The sequence below is a fragment of the Alnus glutinosa genome, chromosome 10 (assembly GCF_958979055.1).
Source record: "Alnus glutinosa chromosome 10, dhAlnGlut1.1, whole genome shotgun sequence".
NCBI classification, from domain to species: Eukaryota; Viridiplantae; Streptophyta; class Magnoliopsida; order Fagales; family Betulaceae; genus Alnus; species Alnus glutinosa.
In genome coordinates, this window is record NC_084895.1 from 3,530,157 (window position 1) to 3,544,096 (window position 13,940).

At 37.3% G+C, this 13,940-nt stretch overlaps 1 protein-coding gene across 3 annotated transcripts; it reads right to left on the reverse strand.

Moving 5' to 3' along the window:
• Positions 1 to 1,401: 1,401 nt before the first annotated feature.
• Positions 1,402 to 10,571, reverse strand: LOC133878815 (nuclear pore complex protein NUP1-like). 3 transcript variants are annotated; one of them, XM_062317358.1, is made up of 9 exons: positions 10,158 to 10,571; positions 9,017 to 9,081; positions 7,306 to 7,421; positions 6,615 to 6,813; positions 6,163 to 6,465; positions 5,988 to 6,077; positions 5,146 to 5,895; positions 4,336 to 4,886; positions 1,402 to 3,447 (listed from the first exon to the last, which is right to left on the reverse strand). In XM_062317358.1, the coding sequence occupies exons 1-9, from the start codon at positions 10,465 to 10,467 to the stop codon at positions 1,866 to 1,868; spliced, it is 3,966 nt and encodes a 1,321-aa protein (XP_062173342.1). In that variant the 5' UTR covers positions 10,468 to 10,571; the 3' UTR covers positions 1,402 to 1,865. The 3 variants fall into 3 exon arrangements, with proteins under 3 accessions (XP_062173342.1, XP_062173341.1, XP_062173343.1); XM_062317357.1 differs by having other exon boundaries at positions 9,017 to 9,084; XM_062317359.1 differs by lacking the exons at positions 7,306 to 7,421; positions 9,017 to 9,081; positions 10,158 to 10,571 and having other exon boundaries at positions 6,163 to 6,434; positions 6,615 to 6,748.
• Positions 10,572 to 13,940: the final 3,369 nt, after the last annotated feature.

Sequence of the window (13,940 nt, forward strand, 5' to 3'; positions counted from 1 at the left end):
TGTTTAAAAATGGTGGTTGAATTTTAGTAGACTTGTTCTTAATCATTAAATTTCAGGTTTATGGAGGTTTGACTTGTTCAGTATTGGAATTTACAGAAATTGATCAAGGGTTGATGGTTATGTGGATTGCAGTGGTGTTAGTTTCGTTTTTTGGGGTTTCCTAGTGTATAAGGACTTTCTGGTTGAGTTTGTTGCTCTGTTTTTACAATTTGATTGTTTTGTTGTTTTAGTTTGTTGCTATTTGTGAATAGTTGAGTGATTAGTTGCTGCTGCTGTTTAAGTGGCGTGATCTAGTTTTTTGGAGTGTATATTCTTTTGTGTTTGAACTTTATAAAGAATTTGATTCATCCAACAACAAACAAAAAAACAAAACAAAAAAATTTCCTTTGAAATTTAAGATTTTTACATCCTTAATTTAATTTTTTGATTGAATTAGGCCCAATACCTTAAAAATGGGCTAAAATCGTTTAAATAAAGCCCAAAAAAATTTAAATGAAGTCCATATGTTCAATACTTGAAATAGGCACAAAAAGGTTTTTTTTTTTTTTTTTTTTTTTTTAAAAAAAAAAAAAAAAAAACTATCCGGCCCGGATAACCGGGGTACCCGGTTTCGGAGCCGATGACCCCGGAGCCAATTTCGGATTATTACCCAATAAACGGAAACGGGCTCCAGGTTTACACCCCTAATATCTGTAGGCCGTATAATTCAATAAAATAAAATAAAATAAAAATTGAGGAAGAAGAATGTGCAAAATTTATTATATATTGAAAGAAAATTGATGATCACGAAGACCTGTGTGTATAACGGGAGAGGATGGATGTGCAATATATATATATATTTATAATTGGTGGCTCCTTTATCCAAGGGTCAAAAATTACCCTATAATTTTGCTTCGAAGAGATCCTTAATAGTACACGTTTTGGATTTCAAGCCCATATGACATTTTTCCCCTTTTTCATTGGTAAGTGACGCACACACAACACGATATATGAATGTTTCATCTCAACACCACCTCCCTTGAGGTGTTGAGGTTACAAGTGCTACTAGACCTTTTCCTGGGGGGACTAATCGTTAAAATTCCAACGATTCCTACGCCTCATGAAATTGGGTGAAGATGGTGTTTCTGATATTGAACAAGTATTAATTAACGAATTGAAATTCCCTGTTATTAGGCTGCACGGATTTCTGTTACAAGATTCACCTGCCTTGTGCAGATGAATCCCGAATCCTAAGCTATAGCTGTTCGGGGAAGATGAATCATCATCCTTAATTAACACCATTTCATGGTCATAGCAACAATCCTTACATTGACTGTAAAATTCTTCCTTCTACCACTAATTATATGTCAAAGATTCCGCCCATGAACGACCACAGACAAGTGATAGGACGGACATTAAAACTCAAACAAGAAAATATGGCCCCCATAAAGGCATCCTGCCAAAACAAAAATCAGAGTGAGCGATCTGCTATCTTAAACAGATTCATGCCCTTTTCTATTTATGTTACAAATAAGAGTACACATAACACCATCGTCCATCAACGGCACAGTTGCCCAACCTCAAATCCTAAGAACCACGACTACTAACTAGTACAAGCACAAATGTCCTCAGATTTGCTAAACTAATACAAAATTGTGAAAACTTACGACTGCACTGCAACCTTTAAGACAAGAAAACTTGTAGAGGAGCAAGAAACCATGTAAACTTGTCATTTACCTTTGTCCGCACCGATCAAATGCAGGCGTGTGACCAACAGAAACAGCCGTCTCTTGCTGTTGACCTCTTACCATTATCATTATTTGTCCATCAATAGCATCTGTAGAACTTGACAAGGGTGTACCAATTGTCTGTAATGATTGATAAATTTACTTCTTCCGTAGCTTGCGACTAACTTTGACAATCTTTCGACCAGACTTGTCCCCGCCACCAGCACCCACTGAGAAGCTCCCTCCTAAACTGTTTGAAGCCTGAAATGGGTTCTGTACTGTGCCCAAATTCTGTTGGGGGGCCCCAAAATTAAAGGGACTTGCTGTTGATGTAGGTGTAGGTGTTGAACCAAACACAAAGCTAGATTGAGGAGGTGCGACAGGATGTGGATTAAATGCTGGAACTGCAGGCATGGATGCTTGAACAGTATCCTCTGCCATGCTGTCCTCCATATTCATTTGATCATTATTTCCTGAAGCAGCTGAATTAAATGCGAAGCCCGGACTAAGGTTACCAAAGACAGGCTGCGACGAGGGAGCAGCCATACTTGAAGTGAACGAGTAAGCGGGACCAGATGACGCCCCAATAGATGATCCAAATATACCAGGTGAACTGCTAGTAGCGGCAACAGAAGGTGCAGGCGCTCCAAATGTAAACACAGATGGCGGAGATGTAGCATTAGCAGCAGCTGTAGATGCTGTGAAGAAAAACCCAGTTGATGGTGATGTAGTAGCAGGAACAGATGCTGTAGATGCTGAGGACAACCCAGCTGAGGAAGAGGTAGAATTAAAAGCCGAACCAAATATTGGGTTCGACTTTGTAGACTGCCAACTGGAATCAAACAAGCTTGAAGTAGTACCACCTATAGCACTACTGGTGCTGGCCTCAGAAGAGGAAGCAGAAGAGCTAAGTCCAAAAGCAGCACCTGAATTGAAAAGTTTCGCAGAAGAAGTTGAGGCAGCAAACAGAGAACTGCCAGAAGAGAGAGCTGTATTCCCAGCCAATCCAAAAGATGGGGACGATGAAGTCGAACTGAATTGCATGGGCATGCTGTTGCTTAAAGTTGAGACCCCAGAGACAGCAGTGGATGCCTGTGCATTAAGCACAGATCCACTGCCAGCACCAAAAAGAGAACCCTCAGACTGATCATTAGCAGTTGAAGTGACTGCAGCACTAAATCCAAAATTGCTACTTCCTGTACTTGGATTTGCAGCAGATGTGCCAACAAAAGGATTGCTGCTGAGATTGCCAAAGCTTGTATCTGGCCTAGTCTTGACTGCTTCTGATTCTATTCCAGAAGCAGCAGCTACCGGTGAAGTTGAAGTTGATGAAACTGTAGATCCAAATTTAAAAATAGGTGTTGCTAAAAATGAAGGTGCTGCTCCAGTGGAGACAGAGAGGCTGCTACTGCCAGTAATGGCGGTGAAGGCAGTGGTGGTGGTGGTGGTGGTGGTGCTGCTGCTACTGCTGCCAGTGGGAGTAACAGCAGGGGTAGAGCTATTGGATGAATTTTGACCGTGAACACTATTAAAAACAGGTGGAATGGGGATAGAGACTGAAGAAGGGATCGAAGCAAAATACCCATTACTGAAGATGGAATTATTGGCACCAATACTTGCAGTAGGTGTAGGTAATGATGTAGCAGATGAAAGTGCAGTTTCTGGTGTCCTTGAAGTGATTCCAGCTCCATCCAATTCAGGTACTTTTGGTACAGAATCAGTCGCACTAATAGTGAAAAAGCTGCACATAGAGATATATATGAATTAAAGATCTCCAAGTCATTAAGACCAATTATAAAATGTAAGGAACTAGATTTAAATCTAAGAAGTCAAGCATAATGTCTTAAAACTTTTGGGCTTTAACTTAGGAAGTGAAACTGAAGAAAATAAATGTGCATAGAAGGCTTCATAAATCCACAAACTATGTCGCAGCACTGCCAAAGTGAATCATCATTATTAATGCATATCAAATTACCATAGAACACAAACAGAAGTAATGCCTTTTGTATCCCATAAATACCAAATGATAATATAACTCAATTACAGAAATCTTCAAAAAAAAAAATCCATCATACACTGCTGAAGTAAACAATTATGGGATAAAAATGAGGTTTACAGCATTACTCTTTTATCATTAAACATTCAATGCACATTCTTGAAGTGTGTGCTTGTGAAAGGCAACACAGGTTTGAGGGTATAAAGGTAAAAGGATCAGATAATGTTAGAAAAGTAAAATTTATGTAGGCAGGGATCGTAGTTTAAAAGCTGAAAATGGCTGTACCAAAACATTCAAAATGTTTTCATTATTGACAAACCAGATATAAGACATAAATGTAACTTTAAACTTTGCACGCAAATAACCACTTTATCAATAAGAAATTAAAAGTCGCACAGCCACAAGCCATTACAGAAGAGTTCTAAAATAGTTGAAGACTCCAGTCAAGACAATATTGGAACAAATTTAAGACTGGCTTTTACCCCACCCCAAAATAAGAAGAAGAAGAAATCAAACACAATATCAAATACAGCTTCTGATCATATATTTCAAACAGGACCCCCTCCACCACCCATCACATAAAACATAAAAAGGAGGATAAACATGGTTACTCCTAAAACAATATAGACTCACCTGCTTGTGCTTTCCGGTTTAGGGTCAGAACAAACACCAAATTGGAGGCCTGAAGATTCACCAGCCGAAGACGAGGAAACAAATGTAAACTGTGGAACTTTATCAGCACTCGAAATAGATACAAAGGTAGCAGCTGTGGAAGCAGCATTTGGTTCCTTTGGTGAAGCAATTTTATCTCCAAAGTTAAAAATGGGAGGTGCAACATTTAATTCCCTTGGTGGTGCAGATTTATCAGATGCTGAGGATGACTGTCTCACTGCTGTAGCAGGCTGGACAGCAGCTATATTGGCAGAAGTAGCCTTTGGAAAGGAAAAGCCAGTGCTATTTTCAGCAACCACAGGTCTGTCAGAAGTAACCAAATCTGATTTTCGGTTCAATTCAGAAATTGCAGGCAGCTGAAATCCCAATAGAGATGGAGGATTCTCTGGTGTTGCTGCTTCGGCAAAATTGGGTTTCCTCTCTGCCACAGAAACATCAACCTTGTCTCTCTCTTCAACCAATAGAGTAGGTGCAGCTCCATCAGGATGGTCATCATCCAGATCCAAATAATCCTACAAGGAGATCCATAGCATTGGACATATTTGATGTATCAGAAACCTCTGGAGGGAATAGAACTGGTTTCGCCAATATAAAAAAGTACATAATTTCATAAGTGTGATCTCATCAATAACCAGAAATTTGAGAAAGGAAAAAAGAAAACAAAAGAAAGAAAAAAAAACATCTTTGTCATATCAGATAGGATGACAGAAGGAGCAAGTTGAAGGAGGCATGCATCAAGACAGACCAAAAGCGACATGAAAAAACACATACCTCATGTGCACTCATCTGGAAAGCCCGTTTCGTTTGTAAAGGATGGGTGACAGAGTTCATCAATGCAGAATCTGCAGTTTTGACACTGGGCGAGGTGTCCTTGTTTGGAGCTTTATAATCCATGTTTACTACAGGAAGTGATCTGTCACAAGGAGCAACAAGCTTCAACAGGCCATTTTCTTTTACTTTGTTTTGTTTTTGAGAAGTTGTGTCTAGAGTATCAGGTAACACAGTGTCAAATAATGTAACCAAGTTATTATTATCTCGTCCATTTTCCAGAAATTTTGGTGATTCTACAGTCTCCAGGCTTCTAAGAGCCTTTCCATGTAACATAGATGTCGACAACTTAGTGGGTGAGCTGTCCCTCAAAGAACCTAGCTTGAGCTCAGATGATTTCTCTTTTGGCGAAACCAACTTTTCAAGTTGCTGCAAAATTTTCGAAGCCATCTCACTGGACTTGGAGGAAACAGGGGGGAAACTTGTAGTTGGCATGCTGTTATCCCCAATTTCTGTGGACATCTTTGTCAAGTTTCCCTTAGATTCAACCAGTAAAAGTGGCTTTTGCACTGAAGAGGAAGGGTGTTGAGCAGCACCAGGACCAAATCCAGTTCCACGAATAGAAAGAGGACTACCAGAAACTGGGAAACTCAACCCTCTTGAAGATAGAAGATTAGGTTTATGACGAATTCTACGTATAGGACCAACAGATCCCAAATCATTGTCTAAGACTGAACTTCTACGTTTTAAAGCCTGCAAAGGAAAGAAACATATTCAGTGATATGATCTTGGTGGTGAACACCAAAACATAGAGCATAGCATCTGATAATCTGTGGGACTTATACCCCCTGTTTAGAGTCAGAAAGTTTATTCTGCTCCCATGCAGCCTGAGATGACGATGAAGGCCCATCATAAGCAACAATGGGCCCAACACCCTGAAAAATGGAAAAACAATATAAGAACTTAAATCTGGAGTTACATCGATGTTCTAAAGAGAGTTATATTTCCTAGCATTTAAACCTTGAGGGTAGAGGCTGGTTGAAGTCTGGAATATGGTGTTCGAGCCATGCTATAGATTGCATATTTGCCTCGAGATCTCGGTGTCATAAAACCATTTTCAGGATACCCAGCATGTCCAGTGGACCGTGGCACAAGTGGCATAATGGGTGATTTTGGCGGAAAAGGCCGACTACTAATCACGATTGGATCTTCCACAAATCCTTGACTGCGTATACCAAGCATTAATGGGGATACTTTTGAAGGCCTACTGTCCATGTAAGCTTTTGCAAGCTCTGCAGGTGAAGCAACATCCTCATCAAGGACCTGAAGACATTTTTAGTCACTGCATGTGAAAAGAAATGCATGCAATATGTATATACTTTATTTTTCATGAGATAGAGCATCATGGACAACCACCAAAAAGAATTTTAAATTACATAAACCATAAAAAGAGCACAAGCTGTTTTACTAACTCTTGAACTAATGAGAGGGGTTGAAATGAGGTGGCTTCCAATCCCATTTTCTGAAGCTGGAGCTTTTGTAAATTCCTCCCTTCTGTCATGATACACTGATGCTTCTGGTGAAATTCCTTCAGACTTTTTCTCTTCATCCCCAATATGTATATCAACAGTTCTTGAATGCAACAAGGCTGTCAAGCGATCAATCTCAGATCTGCATAGTAGTTTTTTTTGATAAAAATGCATTTAGCATTAAGTCATGATAAAAAAACAGAAGAAAGAAGAAGAAGAGGAATGTGCATGATATGAAGGAATATTAACTGCCACAAATGGTAATATGACACAGATGGTTAAGTTGGAACAGCAAAATCAGAAGCCATTGCTGCTACTGAATGTAGGCACAGAAGCACAGGGACAGGTGCAACCCAAATTGGCAAAAACAACTTCCACTGACATCCCGTGCCTACCAAACTTCAAGTTTCTCAGAGGAAAAAAGAACAAAAGGAGATAATAAACTCCACATCTACAGCATCCGACTTGGACAAAGCACCAAAGAACTAATCAATATCTCATTTTCATATAAAAATTGCATATCAGTACAAACAATAATGAGAAATAAAATATTCATGGTCCAAGGACCAAAACTTTGAAAATAGGAAGAATTTTCAGTACAAGGTCAATAAAATATAAATATTATAAAGACTACCTTGTAAAGGTCTTCTGCTTTAAAAGTTGCTCAAGCTCAGTCACACCACCTTTGTCAGAACAACTACGTGAATTGTCACCCCGATCAATGGCCCCTGGTTGCAGTCCAGACGAATCCTTTGCAGGCAAATTTGCAAACAGCACAGACAAATCAACATGATACACAGCATATAATTACTCGGAAGCAAAAAAAAAAAAAAAAATTGGCAAGTATTTACTCGGAAGCAAAATACGACCACACAACTGAACAGATTCGAGATGTCTAGTTATCTCCGATTGTTCCACTTAAATGGATAACAGATGTACAGAAACATGTCAACAATGAGAGCCGTCATAAAAAAAATTCACCAAGAGACGAATGAGCGGCCCAAGAGTTTAGAATGCAATTAAATTCTACTATTATGGTACCACAAGGCTACTGAGGTACCCTTACACATGCAGCGATTCAAAAGTTATGTTCCTATTTTTTTTTCCCTCCCATGGAAAAGGAAAAAAGTACCATACATAGAAAGAAGTAGAACCAACTACATCACCTATGACAATTGACAACAAACGGTTCTTATTTTCCAGCAATAGAACAGCTTCTAATAATCCTGTCTACAAAACCATAGGATCTCTACCAAAAATAGGCCCAAAGAAACTCAGCTGTCTAATAAGCTCAGGTTTCTTCTTCCAGACCAAGCCTCTTCTACATCCAAGTCAGTTGCTCCATCACAGAATTGTGTAATTTTCCTGAACCAAAAAAAGAAATTATGCACATTTCTTCCTGCATATTTTCTTTCCGTTCACCAAGTCCATCCCTTTTTAGCCCCTCTAAAATTTCATTACATCTTATGGCTACTGGTTATTCGTCAGAGCAATGATTAAATTATGGGTTAATTTTCTAGTTTCACGTCACCATTTTGTGCCACTAGTGATACCAAAACATAAACGGTCCCCACACTGCAAACATAAGTTCAAAGCTAAAACTCAATTTAAACTTTTTAGGCAAATGATGCACAGGAGAGTAACTAGATTCCTTCTGACTTGAAGGTATATTTTGCAGACATGTTGTGTAAATATAATATGCACGTGGTGGATCATTAAATACAGTAGCTGACCAGTCAAATGAATAAACAGATCACCTTTCTTTTATAAATATCAGATACCCATCTAAGAAGCAGGTTAAGTTCACCAGTTATAAATTGTAGAATATTCAAACAACCCTTTGAACATTCCAACAATGTGCTCATAGTTTAAAATTACATTGCATTAGCAAGTTACTTTCTGCTCCAAATCAAGGATGCCCTAGTGTCTAAAAATCACCACTGATCAAAATTTTACTGAAATGCTTGTACTTCTAAAATGATTTCACAGAAAATGGGCCATGCAGCTCTTCCCCCCTAACCCTTCTTTTTTCGGGGGAAAGGACACCCCTTTGATGCCTGTTTTACGTATGTGCTACACAGTGGGAGCAACCTATATTCAACCACTTATAGAACCAAATACTTCTGAAGGCAGGATTTGATCCCAATTCTTTGGTACAATGCCAAGAAACTTTTGCCAACCAAATCAATTAAAATCTTTTGCTCAAGTAGCCTATTGACAAAATTAACATACGCCACAATTTTATGTGTAAGGATAAAATTAACAAAATTTAAGTATGCTGTCTAACAGGACAACACCAGAAACCTTGAAACATGGGAGTGATATATAAGAGCATTTTGACTTACTATGACAATCGCTTCTTGGTGCTTATCCCTCGCTTCCTGTTCTTTATCCCTCACTTCCCGGTTTGCTTCTGGTCAAACATTACATTTGTAAGATATGAGAATATGATTATGCAAATTGCAAACTAATCCACATCTCATGCCACCAAAAGTAAAGCAACTCATAAAGTAGCTGCAAAATTAATCTAATAGAAAACTATTGCAACCTACAGAAGAAAAACGGTAATAGCGACCCATTGACAAGAAAAAAAATCATAATGAAAATGACAGAAATCAAATTCAAGTTACAGGATTCATGAAAATAAAACACAACGATCCTAACTTCAAATTGGAATGACTATCTCCTTGGAATTTATTCTATAAAGCAAATGCAACAATAAAATTTATTCTATAAAGCTCTCTTGATTTCCTTACTCGTTTCTCTAGTTAGGCATTTCCTTTTGTATACTCCCAGTGGGCGCCTCAAGCTTTTAATGAGATTGGCTTCTTACTTATAAAAAAAAAAAAAAAACAATAGAATCCTTTTAAGCTTAGTGTCCCAATGCAGATTTCACAGATATGTTCATCTAGTGGGAGAGCTTTCCTATAACAAACAATTAGCTTAATCTTAAGCATTCTTAAGATATTACCATGAGAAAATTCCACCAATACACAGTACGAAAAAATACAGACCCTATTGCACTCATCAGTAAGCCAAAAAATGCAAATTTGAGCAAGCCTCAAAGACAATATGCCAACAGTCGGGAGCCATATTTGGCAAATATACAACAAAAAATTCCACTACGAGATAATTCTAGCCAATTGAAAGATCAAATCATTTCCAAAACATACGAAGATTTCTTGACTTTCTTCTACTACAATACCGCACATATTAAAGCAAATTTATTACTTTCCATACAGGAAGATACAAATCAACAATTTTAACAACATAAAAAAAACGAACCTAAATTCAAGAACATACAAAAATTTCGAACCTACTTATCAATTCAAGTATAATTAATTAAAAAGGCCCTAAATTATCCCCAAGACGAAGCCTAAATCTCAACTAAGAACAAAAAACGAACATTAAACCCTAACCATTTCCACAACCAACAACGTGAAATCGCTCTCGAAAACAAAGAAAAGGAAAACCAAGAAGACCAACCCGAAGTGGAAGGTGACTCCGGAGGCTTCTGCGGCGCCGGCGGAGGGAGGCGCTTGCGGAAGACGGAAGAGAAGAGACGGTGGGCGCTGGAGGCGATGAGCCGCTGAGCGGGATCGACGAGTCGCGAGAGCCAGCCATTGCCGTTGTTGTTGTGGTTGACGATGCTAGGGTTTCTGAGAGCCGTCGGCGGGCGGTTGTACGGCGTGGTATTAGCGGCCCGCCGGAACGGCCGCTTCCGGAACTTGCCTCCGGCGCCTAGTCCTTCCCCCGATACGGCGTCGTAGGGCTTCCCCTCCCGTGCCGTGTCCATTAGAGAGAGAAGAGAGAAAGCTAGGGTTAGGAATTTAGGGAACAGATGCAGAGAGAGAGAGAGAGAGAGAGAAAGCGAAGGGAGCGAAAATTAGGGTTTTTAGTGTAACAGACACAATAATAAAAAAAATATAAATTAAAATATTCGTCAATAAGAGAGAAAGAGAGAGAGATGAGAGTGAACGGTCCAAAAGTTTTTGGTTATTTGTGTTTTGGAAATTATGAGGCAGTGCTAATGTGGCGCAAAACGGGAATTAGACACAATGACAGGCAAGGGTGGACCTTGGATTCGGGTGTTCAGCGAAATGGATGGTTCCGATTTGATATTGGGTTTGAAACCTCAGTTTGTTTTTTGGGTTTTTCTTTTGTTTCTCTGGGGGCCGCCGCATGCACTTTTTGTGTGTTGGGATTATGGGGCAGGCTAGGATGACAGGAAAGTGCATTTAGAATTTACGTATTCAACAAAATGGACGGTCTCGATTTTATTTTATTTTTTGGTTTTTGAGACAACGTTAGTAATGATAGATCCTATCAATAAAGATTTTGATTTGGTATTTAAAATTTAGTTAAAATTGTGGGTGGGAGCTTTTTGAAGTGGCATAATTAATGGGTGCTGGAGCGTGGATGGCCCAAAAAGTGGGATATGCTGAGTGTCTATTTTTAGGCGCAAACCAATATATATCCTAGTGGCATAAATTCTCTCTCTAAAAAAAAAAAAAAAAACTGATATAAATTATATTTTTATCTAATAATTATTTTACAGTCTTAACGTGACAGTTCTAACCAACTGTTAAATTAGTCATTATAAAAAAAAATGTAATATACCACATTTTTATCTTACAATTATTCTACAATACTAAGGTCATACTCTCAACTAACTCTTAAAAAATGATAATTAATAGTTAGTTAGATTTGGCACGTTGTTCGAGCTAGAAGTGTTACTCGGACAATGCAGGTCGATTGAAAGACGGCTGAGGTGTTGGCAGCTATGTGTGCAATAAAGTTTAGTAAAGAAGCTGAATTTTTTGAAGTCCTCCTTGAAGGAGACGCTGCCCAAATAGTTGCATATATCAATATGGTTTCTTTCTACTTATCAAAGACATGACACTTAATAGAGAGCATCCAACAAGAATTGAAATGGTTTAGAGCTGCGAGCTTCACTCATGTGTCTAGAGATCTTAATTCTGTAGTTCATGTATTGGCTAAGGAGGCTGCTCATAAAAAGATAGATTGTATTTGGTTGGAGGATACTCCACTGAGTATTTTTAGTATTGTTATTAGGGAACAATGTGGTCCATAGATCCTGTGTTTTGGATCAACTCATTTGTTATTAAAAATATATATATATATATATATATATATATATATATATATTGTGAAATAATTATAAGATAAAAATGTGATTTAAAGCATTGTTAAAAAAAAAACATAAAAATTAATTGAGCTACTGTGCCATTATTATAAAATAATTATAAAATAAAAATATAATATATAACATTTTTTATAAAATATAATTATATAGAGAGAGAGAGAGCCACAAAGTGACGGGTACGCCGTACACCGACAATAGAAGAAGTAGTGTGGTCTTACAAAAGTCACTCCACTGATGTGTCGCATGGTCATATTGCTGTAGATGATCTAAATTTTAAAGAAAATGTTTGGATCTAGGAATCTTTTTCCTCTTTCTTTCTTTTTTGTTCTTTGTTCTTTGTTTTTTATTTTTTGTTTTTTAATATTTCATTGGACTAGATTGTGGGCAATAATTATAACATCAACCATCTTTAAATCATATTAAAATTGTTAGTGAACTAAATATATACTTTAAAAAATATAGGAGAAAAGAACTTTTAAAATAGGGGAATTAATTCAAAATTAATATCGCCGACCTAATGTGCCGGTTCACATTACACTTATCATGCCAATCATTAAACAAATAAATTTGATTGTGACTGACTTGACAATGCCACATGGACGGCCACATTCAATTTCTAAATTCATGTAACATTTATTACGCTAATCACTAAATAATTAAATTTAATTATAAACAGCGTGATAATATGAGATTGTAAGAATATTATAATAAAAATTGTAATACTCAAATTTATTTATTTTTCTAAATTAATTAGGTTTTAGTAGAGGGCAACCTCTATTATTTTATGTAAGACAAGCTATTCTCGATCTCAAAAACAAGTCACTCAGAATTCTATTGAGAGTCTACTCTCTATATAGCCATATGATTTTGTCTGTTAATACTTTTTAAAGGATATATTTTGTTTTTTTGTTTTTTTTTAAAAAAAAAATTTATGAAGTTATATAAATATAAAAATAATTTTGAATATTTTGTATTTTAGTTTATTTCTTAATTTTTTGTTTTGAAAGCAAAAAATTAAAAGGAGAATGACAAAAATTAAAAAAAAAAAAATATATATATATATATATATATATATATATATATATACACACATCAAACTCTGCACCTTCCCTCCATAGCCACCTTTAAAAGCCTAGACCTCAGTCTGGGCCTCACCATGAAAAAGACAGACCACCAATACCAATGTACCACAGACGAAGAAGGGTAAGAACTGCATGTACTTTATTCAAACTGCTAAGCCCATCTTCACAACAACCCCTTGTCACAAGCAACCTAAATTAATTAAATAAAAAATTTAACGGTAGGCAACGTCACTCCCACCAAAATGCTGACACATGTCCCAACTTCCATGTGTTTAGTCCAACTCAAATTACTATTCCACGTGGCACACATATCACATGTGAAGATATGTAAAGATGTTCAACATGTTTAGATCATGTTGGACAAGCAAATATCATGCACATTTCATAACCAGTGTTTCCATATCATTGCTTACATGTAAAATGTGGCCAATTATCACTACTTTGAACAATCCATATCTTATTACTGATTAAGGGTGTAAATTCAGCTGGTTATAACCGGTCGATAACTGGTAACCGGGTACCAATCGATAATCGATAAACCGGTTTGGTACCCGATTGGAAATAACCGATAACCAACTACCCCGAAGCTAGTTACCGATTTTAGCATTTATATATATCCGGTTATAACCGATAACCGGGTAGATATTCCGTATGTGAGTTTATCATAATTTATTATGTTGTATTTGCTACTAAGAACTTGTCTGATTTTATGAGTAAACAAGTGTGGCAAACCATTTATGAGTTGATTACTATCTTCTCTCAACATGACTCTAGAGATAAATACATCTTTGTACCATCTAAAATCACTCTGGATTTGGCATCTTAGATTACTGAGTTGATCATGTAATCTTGAGGCTATATAACTGGGGGTACTTATGAAATGTTCTACTATTGTGAAAAACAATGTGTTAACTGCATTAGGGATTGCTCTATTTACTTCATCAAGCGTGGGTTTTCAATCCCTATCTCGTTTGATAGATTGTTTAATATCTTCTCTGGACTCTGCTGTGAGATGTTCCC

Coding starts and splice junctions, on each gene's coding strand:
- LOC133878815 (XM_062317357.1), bottom strand. CDS start 10,467: ATGGACACGGCACGGGAGGGGAAGCCCTACGACGCCGTATCGGGGGAA. Junction 9,085..10,157: donor GGAGTCACCTTCCACTTCGG/GTTGGTCTTCTT, acceptor ATGTTTGACCAG/AAGCAAACCGGGAAGTGAGG. Junction 6,466..6,614: donor CCCCTCTCATTAGTTCAAGA/GTTAGTAAAACA, acceptor AAATGTCTTCAG/GTCCTTGATGAGGATGTTGC.